We start from the raw sequence: 16,868 nt of genomic DNA on the forward strand, positions 1-16,868 counted from the left end.
TATCTTCCAGGCAAATGGAAATGAAAAAAAAAGCTGGGGTAGCAATACTTATATCTGACAAAATAGACCTCAAAGTGAAGGCCATAACAAGAGATAAGGAAGGCCACTTCATAATACTAAAGGGATCGATACAACAAGAGGATGTAAACTTGTCTGGCTTATTTCTGTAATCTTTAGTAGATAATTCTACCCTAGTAGACAGTTATTTATTAATGTTGGTCATTTTGAATCAGCTTTGAGTCCAATAAGCCAGACTCAGGACTACATCTTTCAAAACTGAGGAAATTTAGTTGATATGGACAAAGCTGGACTTACCAATTACTCTAATATATAATTGCCTTCTTTTCCTCACTGCTCTTGAGTACTTTGTTGTACTAAAGAATGAGCCTGGGAATATGTTGCAGATTATGTAGGAGGAAGGAGGAAGGGTGAGGGGAGCAAAAGAAAGCACCAAGATCCTGAAATCACAGCTATGAGCAAAATCACTGAACTTACGTGTGAGATCAGTGAAGGCTAGAGGCCTGATATGTTAACATATAATATTTTAGGTGCTGATTCATTTATTCTTTGGATAACTAGCTTATCCTCCTCAACATAAACAAAAAATACATTAAATAAAGGATGTCAGAACTTGCTAACTCCTGTCCCCACAGTGGTTTCTCTCCTTGATGGTAAAGTAATCATCACATTGTCTACACGATTCTACAGGCCCCTATTTACCTGTTCCTCTGTTTTCAGATCTCCAAACTCCTCCAAGAAAGCAGTCTCTGAAGGAAACTGTGATGGCTCCAGAAAGTTGAGCAAACTGAAGAGTTCCTCCACAGAGTTCTGCAAGGGTGTCCCAGTGAGCAGCACTTTGTGTTCCTGCACAAATTAACACATGATGAACAGTGTTTGAGCTCCCCAAACAGTAGGCCAGGGCATTCTGCGCTCAATTTGGGGCAATTCTATTGTGCGTTAATGAAAAGACAGGGTGCCAACATTTCATGGGCATACAGTTAATAGATCAACCTTCCTTTCACATTAATAATTCCAGCAGCAATTTCATGTTAATTAAAGCAACCATTCATTCATTCATTCGTTCAACATTACTAAGTGCCTTCCCTCACATTCTGGGCACTGTGCCAAGACAATAATGTTAAAAAGCCATCATTTTTGGTATCAGATCATTCAGGTACCCAGAAACAAATCAAAACACCTTACATTTCCAGGTCACAAATTTAATGGGATTTAAGATTCCCTTGGGCCCCTTTGGGAATCAATCTATAGCAAAGGTCAAACTGTTAACCCAGTTCATAACAAAAAACAAACACATTTGACTCCTACACTATCATAGCTACAGAGGGCAAACAAAATCTAGAGTAAAGAAACTACGCAAAAGTAAGTTACATGAAGAATGCTTCCTCCAGAGTGAAGAGAAGCCCCCATGTTTAGGTGAAGAGCTTGCAACTCTCACCAGGGCCATGAGCTTTAGACCCTCCAGAAGTTTGCAGTTCCTGTTCTTCAACCTGTGAGCTTCATCGATGATCACACAGCTCCAGTGAATCTTCTTCAGCTCTGGGCAGTCTGCCAGGATCATCTCAAATGTTGTGATGACAACATGGAACTTGAAGACTCCTGAAAGGGGGTTTCCCTGAGGATGATACAACAGCAGGCAAAACTTTATGCAATGGCTACAGAATCCAGCTAATGGGCACCAGCTGGCCAAGAGGAGCCAGCACTAGAAATGCTAGGGCCTAGGTAAGAAGCCAATAAGCACTGCTCTTCCTCATTTGAGAAAAGAGAGAACACAAGAATGTACCAGCTATATAGACAAGAGACAGACCTCATTACATGGGTGAAACAGAAGAGAGCATGTGCCCTCACAAAGGTGAGACAGATGAGCAGTACGGGAGGCACAGCAAGGGAGCTTTTTATTTATTAACTGCCAGGGTAAGGAAAGCAGATGGGTTTTGATTCACACATTCTAGTCACGAGTCTGTCTAAACCATGCATAGACAGTAAAGATCTTGATTACCCTGGGACAGGTGCTACCAGGAGGGCACACCTTTGTCTTTTAGCCTGTCTCAGTGCTGCCATCACATTTAAAGAACAGAGCTGCATCATGTCAGAGCACACAGTAAATTCCTTCCAAGTGTCTCCTGCAGTTACAAAGCTCCCGGCTGGCTTTTCTCTGATTAGATTCTTTTAATTTTCACCTTAATTATACAATTCAGTGCCCAGAACAAGAACACAAGCATACTTGGCAAAGTCCTTATACTTAACAAAAGCTTTTTAAAAATTCTATTGTGCTTTTAACAATTTGAATCCTGTTTTCTCTTTATCCTTCCCTGTCAAATCTGTTAACGTCTTCTCCAATCTCCCTGGCTAGGAACCCATTCTCTATACACCAATTCTGCTGCTCACTTTCTTCACTGAGCATACAGCAATTCAGATAAAATTTTGTGTGTAAAAGTAACTTCATAATCCAACACAGAAGCCAAGCTTTCAGAGTCCTCTGGTATATCTCAGGGAGTATAAAGCATGCCCTATAATTCCGTGTTTTATCATAAATTAAACTAGCAGGGAGGAGTAAGAAGTCTGCCTCAATAAGCATTTGACTGACTCTACATAATCAGTAAATAGTAGCCCAAGGCACAAGACACTAAACTCCAGAAGAAAAGTGACAGAAATGCTGCTCTCAACTGTGACATCGAGGTGTCACTGGGTCTTTGTGATCAGCATAAGGCTCACCTGTGCATCTCTGTACACCATCTCATACTGCTGGATCATCTGCCTACTGATCTGGCTGCCGTGGTACACAATGGCATTCATCTCTGTCCACGTTCGAAACTCCCGTTCCCAGTTGGTGATAGTGGAGAGGGGGGCGATGATGAGGAAAGGGCCATGGACTCCCCTGAGGAATATTTCTGAAAGGAATGTGATGGACTGGATGGTCTTCCCTAGGCCCATCTCATCAGCCAAAATACAGTTTTTCCTGCAGAGAGTAAGAAATACAGGCGATTCACAATCAATACAGGACAGAGGTAGAGGGTGGTTATAACTAAAAAGATACCTTAGAAGCATACCTCGACCTGTAAGTGAAGGTCTTATCAGCATTTGCCAGAGATGCAACTAAGGCAAGTTTTTATTATTATTAGTCATATCTTGCCTGCTTCCAAAAAAGAATTATGGCAGATTATGAGAAACTACATGAAATGGGTCCATTTAAATAAAATCTAAAAACACTAAAAATTAAAATAATAGAGAACAAAAATATGCCTCAAACTGAAGCCAGTTTCTGTATCCAACAAACTTCATGGAAGCAAAGGCAAAAATAAAATGGTAAGTTACATGATTCTCATTGTCTTTCACTTGTGTTATCAAAGGACAAACTTAACCCACATAATAAATTTCTAATCAGAGAAAAGATGCTGGTCTCTTCTGGTCATTCAGGGTCACAGATTGCACAGAGCCAAGACACTTGAAGCAAGGGTGTGGCCCCATCCAGTCTCACCTCTCACTGCATAGAGGGCAACCTCAGACCTAGAAAGCAACGCTCTGAGCTGAGAATAAGGGCAGAAGACTACGCCAGAACACACGCCTCCAGAGTCCCATCTTGGTGTGTTTTCCGTTACAACATGCTGTCTGGGGGATGGCGGGGGGAGGGGGGTGGAGACGGACATTCTAGAACAGCCGTGGGCAAACTACGCCCGCGGGCCGGATGTGGCCTGTTTGAAATGAATAAAACTAAAAAAAAAAAAAAAAAAAAAAAAAGACCGTACCCTTTTATGTAATGATGTTTACTTTGAATTTATATTAGTTCACACAAACACTCCATCCATGCTTTTGTTCCGGCCCACAGTTTAAGAACCCATTGTGGCCCTCGAGTCAAAAAGTTTGCCCACCCCTGTCTAGAATGTTAAGAAAATCTCAACCCATTTTTCTCAAATTTCATCTGCTTCATCTATTCTGATAGGAACTAAAGCACAAAGAGTCCAACCTGAGCATTCCAGTACAAGTCTAGAACATCTGTGGCTCACAAACAAGTAGCAGAGTTGGGGCAAGAATTCAGATCTATTCCCCTTTAAAGCCAATTTTTGCTAAAGACATAGAGATAGAAAACACGTTTAAAGGATCCTTTGAGCATAACCAAGATAGAGCATTACCTTTTAGCTAGATTGGCAAAGGCGAAAAAAAAAGCACAAAGTCGATGATGTGTAAAGACCGTTCCTTTTGGTTGGGAGAAATACCTGACATAAAAATATGATGTCCTAGTATGAGGGACATGCAAGGACTGCCAGCCTGAATCAATGGCTGTGTTGTCCTCTCAGCTCTCTGCTGCTCTACTCTAAGTGGGCCAAGGCAGCAACCCACCTTCAAGTACAAACACTTGGTTAGAAAATCACCCATGCCCTAACCGGTTTGGCTCAGTGAATAGAGCGTCGGCCTGCAGACTGAAAGGTCCCAGGTTCGATTCCGGTCAAGGGCATGTACCTTGGTTGCGGGCACATCCCCAGTGGGAAGTGTGCAGGAGGCAGCTGATCGATGTTTCTAACTCTCTATCCCTCTCCCTTCCTCTCTGTAAAAAAATCGATAAAATATATTAAAAAAAAGAAAAAAAAGAAAATCACCCACGAAAATAGGAATGGTCTGGATCCTCACCTGTTATACCAGTTAAATAGAAGCCAGTTCATTCCCTCCAGCTGGTACTCCCGGAGCTGGTTACTGTTCTTATACTCACGAGACTTCTCGAGTTTCTGCCAGGAGTCTGAAGCAGGCCGTTCCTAGTAGAAAAAAACAGAGAGCACACTACGTAGAGAGTTATGTTTTAGAAGCATAAAACAAATAAGGACACAAAATAATAATGGGGAAAGTAGTAAATCTCAAAACACTGCCCTAAATCTGGCTTCAAACTACAGTGACTGTTTTCTGACTAATGTATAGGCCCTACATTTTCTAGGTTTCACTGGATTAAACTAAGAATATCTCTCTAAAATTTGCAAGTAATTAATAAAAAAGAGAAACAGACCCACCTAAATCTTACCGTTATATTGTTTTACTTAGACTCTTAGATATCAATCCTACTTACATTTTAATTTCCCTGAAAGCCAATATTAGTCAGGTTTTTCGGTTTCTATAGACAGAATTTCTTTTATTTCTTTGTGCCTGTGGCATGAGCTCAGGAAAGTACAGTGGGTCAAATATTTTGATTAGTTTCTAGAGTCAGAACATCAGGCAAAAAGCCTGATAATCAAAACTTCAAATTCCTTAAATTCTTCATAAACACACTAGCAATCTTATTACTTTATCTTTCCATATGAAACACCAAATTCTACATAAAACTGATAGATTACCATATGCTTAATTTCAGGGAGAACTTGAAGAGATTCGAATTCTTTAACTTTAGCAGGATCCACGTCTTCCTCTAGCTCCCATGTACTTTCTTCATAGGGCAGTGAGCACCACTTCACCAGATAATGCGTCACTTCCTGGTGGGAAAGAGGAGAGAGAGAAAAAAGTTCTTTCTACTAGATTATAGGCATCGATCATACTCTGACCAACTTATGGAAACCCACCCTATAATATAACACACAAATGCCATTCAAACAAAGACCACATGTTGACAAAACATGCACAATATAAGGTAAGAAGGGAAGACACTAGGAGAGTCAGCATAGCAAAACACCTACCTCTCCTGTTTCTGCATCCTTGGTGTGGGCCACCTCCAAGATGCGATCAACTTCTACATAGTCTGGGTTGAACAAGTCTTCGTCAGGCTAATGCAAACAGAGAAGAGTTTAAGAGTGTCCCCCTGACCTCAAATCCCACTTCATGCTTTACCATAAGTGACCCCTACTCTGGACCTATCAGGAAACACATGAAATGGTTCACCTGAGAATAAAAGTCACCTCAGACACTCTTCACTGTCCTAAATCCTGCTCTCCATGACTAAACTGGAAGGAATCAACCACACCTCACAGGCTTCCCTCAGCCAGGGGAGGACTTCCCTCTGATTACTGTAGTACTGTGCAAAAATCAGCACAAAGAGGATGCCCTTTTATTACTGCTCCCTGTTCCAAAGTTCACCCTTGGAAACTCTGGTTTCTTTTCCTTCTTAATATAAATAACAGTAATAGCTAATGCTGGAAGGAGCCATGAGAGGAGCTTCTGGGGTGAAGATAATGTTCTAATTCCTGATCCAGGAGGTGGTTACACAGATGTGTTTATTTTGTAAAAATTCACTGACCTGTACCCTTAGGATCTGTTTATCTTTATATACGTTACTAGAAGCCCAGTGCATGAAATTTGTGCACTTGGGGGGGGGGGTCCCTCACCCCAACCTGCACCCTCTCGCAGTCCAGGAGCCCTCAGGGGATGTCTGGACCATCAGTCAGACACCCTTAGCACTGCCGCGGAGGTGGGAGAGGCTCCTGCCACCCCACTGTGCTCACCAGCTGTGAGCCCAGCTTCTGGTTGAGCGGCGTTCCCCCTGTGGGAGCACACTGACTACCAGTTCCTGCAAGGAGTGTCTGCCCTCTGGTGGTCAGTGTGCATCATAGCGACCAGTCATTCTGCCATTTGGTCGATTTGCATATTAGCCTTTTATTATATAGGATGCTTCAAAAAAAGTGTACTTATAAAACAACAATAAACAGCACTGAGAAATATTTAATGTGTGTCTGGAATCAGGTTAAATGCTTTCATTTAAGTCTCAAAACTACTTTATAGAGTAGGTACTACAATTACTTTACAGATGAGAAAGCTGACTCAGAGCAGCTAAGTAACATGACCAAGGAACACAGAGCTGTGAGAACTGGAGGTTTACCCAGGTCTTTCTTACCCAGAAGCCCCAATCCTGGACAGCTAGAATGTTCTTATGGCCCCTTAAGTTGGAAGGCTCATTACACGCTATCTAGTTTCATCTTCTAACGGTTAGAATCTAACCACTGCAAGAATACTTTACATAGCATTCCTGGCAAATCCACCCTCAGATTCAATTATTCTCATGTTCAGGAATATACTGCACTCTAAGACCTGACCCACTGCCAAGACAGTTCTACCTCTGCCTGCTCGGCAGTAGCATCATGATCTTTATCGTTATGACTATTAAATTACAGCTCCATTTCCATCCTGTAACTGTGACTCATTGGTGAGAACTGCTTCCTCTCCAGCAATGGTGACCAAGTTGATTCTACCTCTCTGTGTTGGCTCTTCAACAACCCCTCCCTAGCTGGGTTAAATAGCCCCAGACATCCAAGTGTCCTTCAGATGCTTTAATGTTTCCAGATCCCTTAATGATACAGAGCTCACACTTGTGGAAGAGTGACTATGGGTCAGGTATTGTGCTCAGCACTTCTACGGGTACAAACATTGTGTCACTTAATCCTCCCAGGTATTCTGTAAGTTGATACTATTAGGAAGGATGTTATGCAAGTGGCCCAAGGCCACCCAGGTGTGTGCATGAGTATGGGGGGAATGGTTTGGCTCTAGAACCCAGGCTCGTAGCAGCATGCAGTCTGCTTTCCACCTTTTTTCTCAATCACTCAGCTATGACTGGAATCCTTTATCACCATTACAGTCTTCCTGCAGCTGCCCTCAGGATTTGCAGAACCTCACTGAATCCTGGTACCCAAAAATAAACATAACATCTATATATATAAAAGGCTAGTATGCAAAGTGTCCCCATGGGAGTTCGACTGGGAGACCGGGAGTTCTATTGCTCGCTATGACATGCGCTGACCACTAGGGTGCAGCACAAAATGAAGGAAGGCCTCGGCCAGCAGCCGGGGAAGGGAGGTCCGGCCGGCAGCCGGAAGGGACTCTACCCATGCATGAATTTGTACACCAGGCCTCTAGTTTAGGAATCAAAACAGCAAGGCACAGCAGGACTGTTCTATTGGTACAGTGCAGGATTTATGTTACTTTTTATTTATTTATTTATTTACTTACTTACTTACTTATTTATTTAAAGACTTTTCTTTACCTTTTTTTTTTTTAATATATTTTATTGATTTTTTACAGAGAGGAAGGGAGAGAGACAGAGAGCTAGAAACATCGATGAGAGAGAAACATCGATCCAGCTGCCTCCTGCACATTTCCCACTGGGGATGTGCCCGCAACCCAGGTACATGCCCTTGACCGGAATCAAACCCGGGACCTTTCAGTCCGCAGGCCAACGCTCTATCCACTGAGCCAAACCGGTTTTGGCTATGTTACTTTTTAAACAGCCACACCCTACTCTTGGCCCACAGCAAACTTGTAATTAAACTGGCAACATCTTTCCTCCCTAGAACTGCTATCCAGTCATTCTCTATACTCCAAAATGTAAAGATCTTTAAATACAAATGTATGACATTACATTTTACAGTCATTATATTTCACTCATCCTGACCTGTCCAGGTAAACCTGAACATTGTCTTTGTCATTTATTCTCCCAGCATTATTTCTGGTTTTCAGAAAGGGTTTTAGTTGGGCCTCTATCCCTATGGAGTATGGGAACTCCAGTCTCTCCAACTGGAGTCTCCTTCACAAGACTACCCTCTCCCCTGGCTACCTCATAAAGCACCTGGAAATAATAGATATGAAGACACTCTACTCAAAACTAAGTTATTTCTTTTATAAGAATAGCATTTATCCAAGTTATTAATAAAAATGTTAAAACCAAAGACAGTATTATAGGAACTATTCCCCAAGATTATTCCTTAATTTCATGATGTCCTCCAACCTTCCCCCCCCCCCCCCCCAAGAGTGTGAACTGCTGTTACGGTATTTCTGTAAAAACAACACAATTTCCTCTCTCTCTATTCCCAACCAAGGAAAGCTCACACCCTTGAGAATAAATCAGAAAATAGACACATGGGTCTTTGAAGGCTATATTAAGAAGTTTGAACTTTATCCCAAGAAAATGGGAAATTCTGAAGGTTCTGGAGCAGGGTAACGAACAGCATAGGTCAAACCATCCTCACTCCCTGGGAACAGCCAAATAATTATTGAGCACTGACTCTGTGCCTAGTACCAGGGCTAGAAATATGAGGAAGACCAGGGCCCTGTCTGTCTTCCAGGGCTCAAAATGGAAGATACAGACATGTTGTAAACAAGTTACTGCACTGCAAATACTTGCTAAAATAGAGGTGTGGAAAAGATGTTCCAAGAACAGAGGGAGAGTATCCAATAGGGCTTCAAGATGGTTTTCTAATTCTAGTAGTCACCTTCCTTTCCCCAATTCTCTACCAGAGGGATGATGCCATGAAAACAGTTCTCACAGGCATTAGAACAATTATTGGGGGAGGAGGGGAGAGGACCTGGGCCAAACATTAAGGCTGAAGAGGAAGAACCCCACATTAGGACATGAAGAATGCTTATTGACATTGTCCTAAAATAATTTTTTGTCACAAGAAAAGGGAGTACAACATAAATAATTGGTAAATATCTGTAGCAATTTACTACAATTTGATGACATCTGAGTGCTCTCTTAAGGTCCAGTACTTATGACTACATTTTAAGAATAATTTTTATTGCTTCTTTTCTTCAAAAGTTATCTAACTAAAATTTAAAAATCACATGCTAAAAAATAAGAAAATAAAAATCACCACAAGCCCATCAGCCAGAGAAGAGACTTTCCATGTCATTAATAACTGTTTTCCAATACCATTTTTTCTGGCTGCATAGTATTCCATCCTATGGGCTGTATAATTTAACAAAAGTCTATTATCTAACACTTCATTTTCAATTTTTCACCAATATAAACAACTGCTTATCATTGTTAAATCTTTGCACAAAGACTTGATAGTTTCCTTAAAATAAAGGACAGAGTTAGTTGCTGGGATAGACGACATGCAAATTTTGAGACATTTGATGTCGTTTGTCTTACTGCTCTTCTGACAGCCACATGGCCTGATGCTCCCACCCAGTGATGTACCAAGGGTGATGTTCCCTACACCCTCACCAGCAATAGACAGTACTTATTTTTAAAACCTTCAAATACTTGATAAGAAAAGATTAGAAGATTCCCATTTTAATTTACATTCTTTGACTAGTAGTCAAATTGACTACATTTTTGTAGGTTAATTTGTCCATTTTTTTCTATTTTGGGTTTTATATTTTTCTTAATTATAAGAGTATTTCTTATTAAACTATTGGTTATATGTATATGTATGTATATAATGTGTATGTATAAAAACATAAATAGGAAGGTTCTCATACTAGATAAAAAATATATACCATGTATATATGTATGTGTATATGTGTATCATTAGAAAATATGTATATATAATGCATATAGATATTTCCTAATTACTATGTATGTGTATATGTATATAATTAAAAAATATTTTTACATACAATTTAAGATTTGTTTATGGTATTTTCTAATGTATAGATACTATAGATTTGTTTAAGATCCAAATCCACCAATCCTTCCTCTGGCTATAGGACCCATACTTAGAAATTCCCAAGTTTAATATAAATTTATTTATTTATTTTTGAGCATTTGGACTTTGTTTTTATTTTTTACATTCATATTTTGGGTCTCTTTGGAATTGCCTTTGGAGTTGGGGGATGAAAGAATTGTGTGCATATTCCTCTTGCCCTAGTTGTTCACTGGTATTCTGACCAAGATGCCTGTTCTTATGGGTTGTTAGTTTGTAAGGTTTGCTCCTCATACCTCCGTGGATAATTTGTTTTCTTTGGCTTAAATCTGGACTAGTTTTGCTATAAATCAGTGCATACTTATCAATTTGACTTAACTAACAGATCTGCACAAAACTTCAATTTAAAGAAACTTACACCCAGTATTTAATTCTGCAAGAAAAGCAGTAGTCAGATTAATCAGTAAATATTGCTTCACCTCAGTAAAAATGTGCTTCATCTGGGCTTGTTTATTCCTAAATCGCTTGATCTTCTGTGCGATGCGAGGATCCTTTTCGAGCTCTTCCATCGTGGCCCATTTACAGTGTAAGTAGGAACTATCCAATGACACATAACTTGTGAGACAAGCATAGAACTAGCAAATCACTAAGCTTTAAAATGTTCCAATAAACAGGATAACAATCTAACACAGAAGCAACTGGAGTGGTTTGTTGTGAAACTGCTGGAGATTTGGCCTACAAGGGCTTTGCCCTTAAAGCAATGGTTCTCAACCTATGGGTCGCGACTCCTTTGGCAGTCAAACGACTCTATCACAGGGGTCGTCTAAGACCATCCTGCATATCAGATATTTACATTACGATTCATAACAGTAGCAACATTACATTATGAGGTAGCAACGAAAATAATTTTGTGGTTGGGTCACAACATGAGGAACTGTATTTAAAGGGCCAGAAGGTTGAGAACCACTGCCTTAAAGGCGAAAACAGGAGAAACAATGGAGCAATTCCAAGCAATGGAGCACTCTGCAGCTTCTATGCAGGCAGGCTATCATTACACATTAGTGAAAGTGGGTGTGTAACAGAGAACTAAAGAAAAATGCATGGGGGGAAAGTATAGGCTATAAGAACAGTGGTTTTCCACCCTGGGTGCAAATGAGAATCACACAGGGAGTTTTAAAAAAACACCAATTCTTAGGACATACTCCCAGGGTCTGAGTCAACAGGTCTTGAGTAGAGCAAGGGCTTCAGTAGTTTGAAAGCTCTCAGGTGATACTATGTGCAGCCAAAGTTGAGCACTATCACATAAGTGAACTTGAGTCAACTAACTGTGGGTCATGCCTTAGGGGCCATCCTTGAAAATATAGAAGATGAAGTGAAAGGGAAAGGAAGTTTCATTTATATAAAATTCAAATACAAATAATATATTAAATAGACGTACAAATTTCTATACTTAACGTAGAACAGCTCCAAGTCAAATGGGGGCTCTCCAGGGTGAACCTGTAACCAAGAGCAAGCAGTTAATCAGCCCAGATATCTGCAGATCGCCTTTGTATGCCAAAAGAAAACGTAAATAAACATCTCTGCCTGGTTTTAATACAGATTTCTTGAGGACATATTCATTTTTCCAGGTCTTTTTCTGACAGCTACTGAGCAGGGTTAATAAGGCTGAATACACAGTTAGCTATAAGGTAAAAAAGAAAAAAATGATCCTCCCAGTGTCCTTCCAAGGTCCAGGCTGGGACAGTGTTGGTTCAGCTGATAACCGCAAACTGGCCCAGGGCTCTGAGACCCGCGAGGAGCAGAGCCTGGTGCAGAACTAAGAACATGTGTTATATCTCTGGAGTCCCCTCCCCCATGACCGTCACCCCAAACACCAGTGGTGTTCACTCTCAAAGTAAGGAATGTTACTTTCATAAATACTTGAAGTGTTTATGCTCTCACTGGCACTTTCACTCAGGAACTTTCTCTAGAGAATACTTACAATGGCCCTGGGATATCTAAAGGAAAAACCCCAATGTTTCCATCTTGCCATCTCTTCGTCTTGGTTCTCTGATGACTTTCAATGGCCTACAGAAACTAAGGGATAAAGATCTTTTGCTAGGATCACAATGGTGGAAAATATCAGTTTGGGCCATTCACAAATATTTAAGAATTTTATGTCCTACAATAAGTGTTGACTAGCTTATCTCATACTCCAGCTAGGAATGACCATCCCAGATTCTCTAGCCAAACATCTCTATTTTTAAAAAATACATTTTTATTGATTTGAGAGAAGAAGGGACGGGGGAGATATAGAAACATTGATATAGAAACATCAATGATAAGAGAGAATCATTGATCAGCTGCCTCCTACATGCCCCAAACTGGGGACAGAGCCTAAACCCAGAATATGCCCTCGCTGGGAATCGAACCGTGACCTCCTGGTTCATGGGTCAATGCTCAACCACAGAGCAACACCAGCTGGGCTAGCCAAACTTCTCTTCACAGAGGATATAATCTGTGCTAGTGATATAAAAGCCAAAATAATAAGTCACCGACCTCCTGGACAGTCTTAGATGCCAGGATCTTCTCAATGATGTTTGCATCATCTTCTGGAGGCTCCTGGAGATGGGGGTTAAAAGGAAAGAGAATCACTAGCAGCACAGAATCCAAGAAATAATTCTGTTAAGAAATAATACAATAGGTACTACTAAATCCAAAAGTTCACCTTTGAATACTGATGCCTCCCTTCTATAAGACCACAGAGTGATCAAAAGATAGAAAATCTTTTAACCTCTGGGCACAATCCTATTACCCGCCTCCACAAACAAACACATGCTGAAAAGTTATTCTGCTTTTCAGACTCTTAATTTCAGATCTGCCTTTATGCATCACTAAAAAAGTCCAAGGACTTCCTTCCTCTGCCAAAACTGCCTACATGTTGCAACATGTAACTTTCAGAAAAGTGTAGAAGTTACCGTCTGGGAGCTTTAGAATCAGCAGGTCCCAATTCTCTCTCTCTCTTTTTTTTAATCCTCACCCGAGGATATTTTCTCATTGATTTTTAGAGAGTGGAAGAGATAGAAACACCAATATGAGAGAGACACATCAATTGGTTGCCTCCAGCATGCCCACCAGGGCCAGGAAGCCTTCAACTGAGGTACGTGCCCTTGACTGGAATTGAACCTGGAACCCTTCAGTCCGCAGGCTGATGCTCTATCCACTGAGCCAAACTGGCTAGGGCAGAAGGTCTCAATCCTAATACCTACCAGCCTTTGTCTTTGGGCAAGTCAATGAACACCTCATGGTTTCCAAATCTATTAATAAAGGAGTTAAAAATGAATATCTCACTGGATCACTGGGAGGATAAAATGGCACATGAAAACATTTTTGGAGAGTAAGCCCTATGTAGATGGAAGGTGTAATTACTCCCTTCTAAATTGTACCATCTTTCCCCTCAGTATCTGGAAATAGCTGTTTCATTGATCATCCTTTGACTACAAATCCCAACTGACACAAATTAATTTCTTCCTTTACTACTCTAGATACACATCAACATTTCTATGCTACTAATTTCCATGAAATTTCTTTTACAGAGTATGCAATCTTTAAAAATCTGCATTAAAAATGACAAACTTGCCCTGGCTGGTGCTCAGTGGTTAGAGCATTCTCCTGCAGAACAAAGGGTCTCAGGCTCAATTCCTGGTCAAGGGCAAGAACCTCAGTTGCAGGTTCCCCAGTCCAGGGAGGGGTGTGTGAGGGAGGCAATCAATTGATCTCTCTCGATCTCTCTCTCTCTCCCCCATATTTCTCTCCCCCCCACCACCTCCCTCCCTCCCACTCTCTAGAAAGCAATGTAAAAGATATCTCCGGGTGAGGATTAAAAACAACATAAACAAAAAAACCCTGAAAAACTTTAAAAAAGAATGCATTGAATCAGAACACTCTTGCATTTAACATTCTTTCTAGGACTTTAAGTAGTTTTATTTCAATGGTTTCCTATGCACTATAAGACTGTCCCAGATCTAGTATTTATCATGGTATGAGATTTAGAACTGTGTATAAAAAGAATGTTCATCACAACAACCGTAACTCTCAAAATAACTACTAGGTATACCAGTTAATAATGCGGATTTTTTTCAATAGATGGAGTTACACATATGTTGATATATATGCGATTTGATATCTATGCTATTTTGTTGTATTGACAGCAAGCTTCAAAACTTCATATGTCAAATTTGCTGAAGGTGTTAACACCATAGATATTTTTACACTTAAAAATGTCGAATTCCGTGCCAAAAATGAGCATTTGTGGGAAGTTTTAATTCATTATTTTGAAGAAAAAGTTATCTTATACTTCGGGAAGCTTATGGTGAACATGATCCATCTCAAGATACTTGTGAACGCTGGTTTAAATGCTTTAAAAGTGACGATTTCGATGTGAAATCCAAGAACATCCAAGGTCAACTGCAAAAGTTTGAAGACCAACAATTACAAGCATTATTGGATGAAGATGCGTGTCAAACTCAAAAACAACTTGCAGAAAGATTAAACGTTGCTCAGCAAACAATTTCTGATCGTTTACAAGCAATGGGAAAGATTTTAAAGGAAGGAAAATGGGTGCCACATCAACTGAACGAAAAGACAAATGGAAAACTGAAAAGTCAACAGTAAAATGTTGCTTCAATGGCACCAAAGAAAGTCTTTTTTGCATTGAATTGTGACTGGCGATGAAAAGTTAATTTATTTTGAGAATCCCAAATGCACAAAATCATGGGTTGATCCAGGTCAACATCGACTGCAAGGCCAAATCGCTTCGGAAAGAAGACAATGCTCTGCATTTGGTGGGATCAGGAAGGTGGGTGTGTTATGAGCTACTAAAACCAGGTGAAACCATTAATACTGATTGCTACCGACAACAAATAATCAATTTGAACCATGCTTTGATCGTAAAACGACCAGAATGGGCCAGAAGACATGGCAAAGTAATTTTGTTTCATGATAACGCACCATCACACACTTCAAAACCAGTTAAAGACATGTTAAAAGATCTTGCCTGGGCCCTAACTGGTTTGGCTCAGTGGATAGAGTATCGGCCTGCGGAGTGAATGGTCCCAGGTTTGATTCCGGTCAAAGGCATGTATCCTGGTTGAGGGCACATCCCCAGTAGGGAGTGGGCAGGAGGCAGCTGAATCGATGTTTCTCTCTCATCGATGTTTCTAACTTTCTATCCCTCTCCCTTCCTCTCTGTAAAAAAATCAATAAAATATATATATATAAAAAAGATCTTGCCTGGGAAGTATTAACTCACCCTCCGTATTCACCAGACCTCGCTCCTTCAGATTACCACTTGTTCTGATCGATGGCACACACACTTTCTGAGCAGCACTTCAAAACGTACAAAGAATTGGAAAATAGGGTCTCTGAATGGGTTGCCTCAAAACAAGAAAAGTTCTATTGGGACGGTATCTTCAAATTACCTGAAAGATGGGGAAATGTGTAGCTAGCGATGGACATTACTTTGAATAAAGCACTTTCGATGTTTCTCTTGAAATTACCGTGTTTTCTTTAATTACAAAATCCGCATTACTAACCGGTACACCTAGTATTTGGGTGCCTGATCAGAACTTTCCAAAAGGACGGTATATTCTGCGTATCACTGTCTACCCATTCTAGGGTTTGGTTGTCAGAAAGCCATACCACTACAGAAAACTTGTATTTTCTCAGATCTTAAAATCAAGCTTTTCCCAGAAAAGTGATAGTTTACAAAAAATTAGGAGGGCAGATGGTAGGAAAAAAATGTGGAAATCAGCAGGCACGGACAGATGCTCCCAAAGGTTACAAATATTACGTCCCCCCAGACACATGGCATTGTGCTAGGTGCCATGCAGAAGTTAATCCAAAATGACAAGTCTTTTTCCCACAGCTCAACAAGAAGGCAAGTGAACTATGCCTACCATACAACAGGAAAAAGCTTTTGTTTTTCTGTTTAAGTATTTGTTCTGTTTGATTCTTAAGCACAAGTTAGGAAAGGAGGAGGCAGTTTATTGCTTACTGCTTGTCTTCTCCCATTCGATATAAACCTTTTGAGGGCAGAGATCCTTATTTGTTTTATTCAGTGATGTTGCTCGATACCTCAAAAATGCCAGGCAACAGTGGGTGACCAACAAATATTTGTTGAATTGGAAGAGAGTCCCAACAAATATTTGTTGAACTGTTGAAGAGAAAGAGAGAAAGAGACTTTATAGTGTCAGTCTTTAAAATTTTAGCCATTCTAATGGATGTGTGTATTGTCTCATGCTTTAATAGGAAATAAAGCATCAAACTCACAAGGACCACAGACTGCAGACTGTTATTATTCTTTATATATATATATATATATATATTTTTTTTTTTATTGAGTTTTTACAGAGAGGAAGGGAGAGAGATAGAGAGTTAGAAACATTGATGAGAGAGAAACATCGATCAGCTGCCTCCTGCACATCTCCCACTGGGGATGTGCCCGCAACCCAGGTACATGCCCTTGACCGGAATTGAACC

General features: G+C 40.4%; 1 protein-coding gene across 2 annotated transcripts in view; it reads right to left on the reverse strand.

The window, feature by feature from the left end:
* Positions 1–16,868, reverse strand: part of CHD6 (chromodomain helicase DNA binding protein 6) — a 181,752-nt gene that overhangs the window by 81,826 nt on the left and 83,058 nt on the right. The window contains exons 1-10 of one of the 2 annotated variants that reach the window (XM_036321730.1): positions 12,888–12,943; positions 12,331–12,425; positions 11,788–11,846; positions 10,829–10,946; positions 5,673–5,759; positions 5,337–5,471; positions 4,645–4,766; positions 2,734–2,977; positions 1,457–1,633; positions 721–864 (exon numbers count right to left, since the gene is read on the reverse strand). In XM_036321730.1, the coding sequence (XP_036177623.1) occupies positions 721–864; positions 1,457–1,633; positions 2,734–2,977; positions 4,645–4,766; positions 5,337–5,471; positions 5,673–5,759; positions 10,829–10,946; positions 11,788–11,846; positions 12,331–12,381 (1,137 nt within the window). In that variant the 5' untranslated portion in view covers positions 12,382–12,425; positions 12,888–12,943. Of the gene's footprint in view, positions 1–720; positions 865–1,456; positions 1,634–2,733; positions 2,978–4,644; positions 4,767–5,336; positions 5,472–5,672; positions 5,760–10,828; positions 10,947–11,787; positions 11,847–12,330; positions 12,426–12,887; positions 12,951–16,868 lie in introns of those variants that run through there. The other variant, XM_036321729.1, reaches the window with a different exon arrangement.

This window comes from Myotis myotis, unplaced genomic scaffold (genome assembly GCF_014108235.1).
Source record: "Myotis myotis isolate mMyoMyo1 unplaced genomic scaffold, mMyoMyo1.p scaffold_m19_p_9, whole genome shotgun sequence".
NCBI classification, from domain to species: Eukaryota; Metazoa; Chordata; class Mammalia; order Chiroptera; family Vespertilionidae; genus Myotis; species Myotis myotis.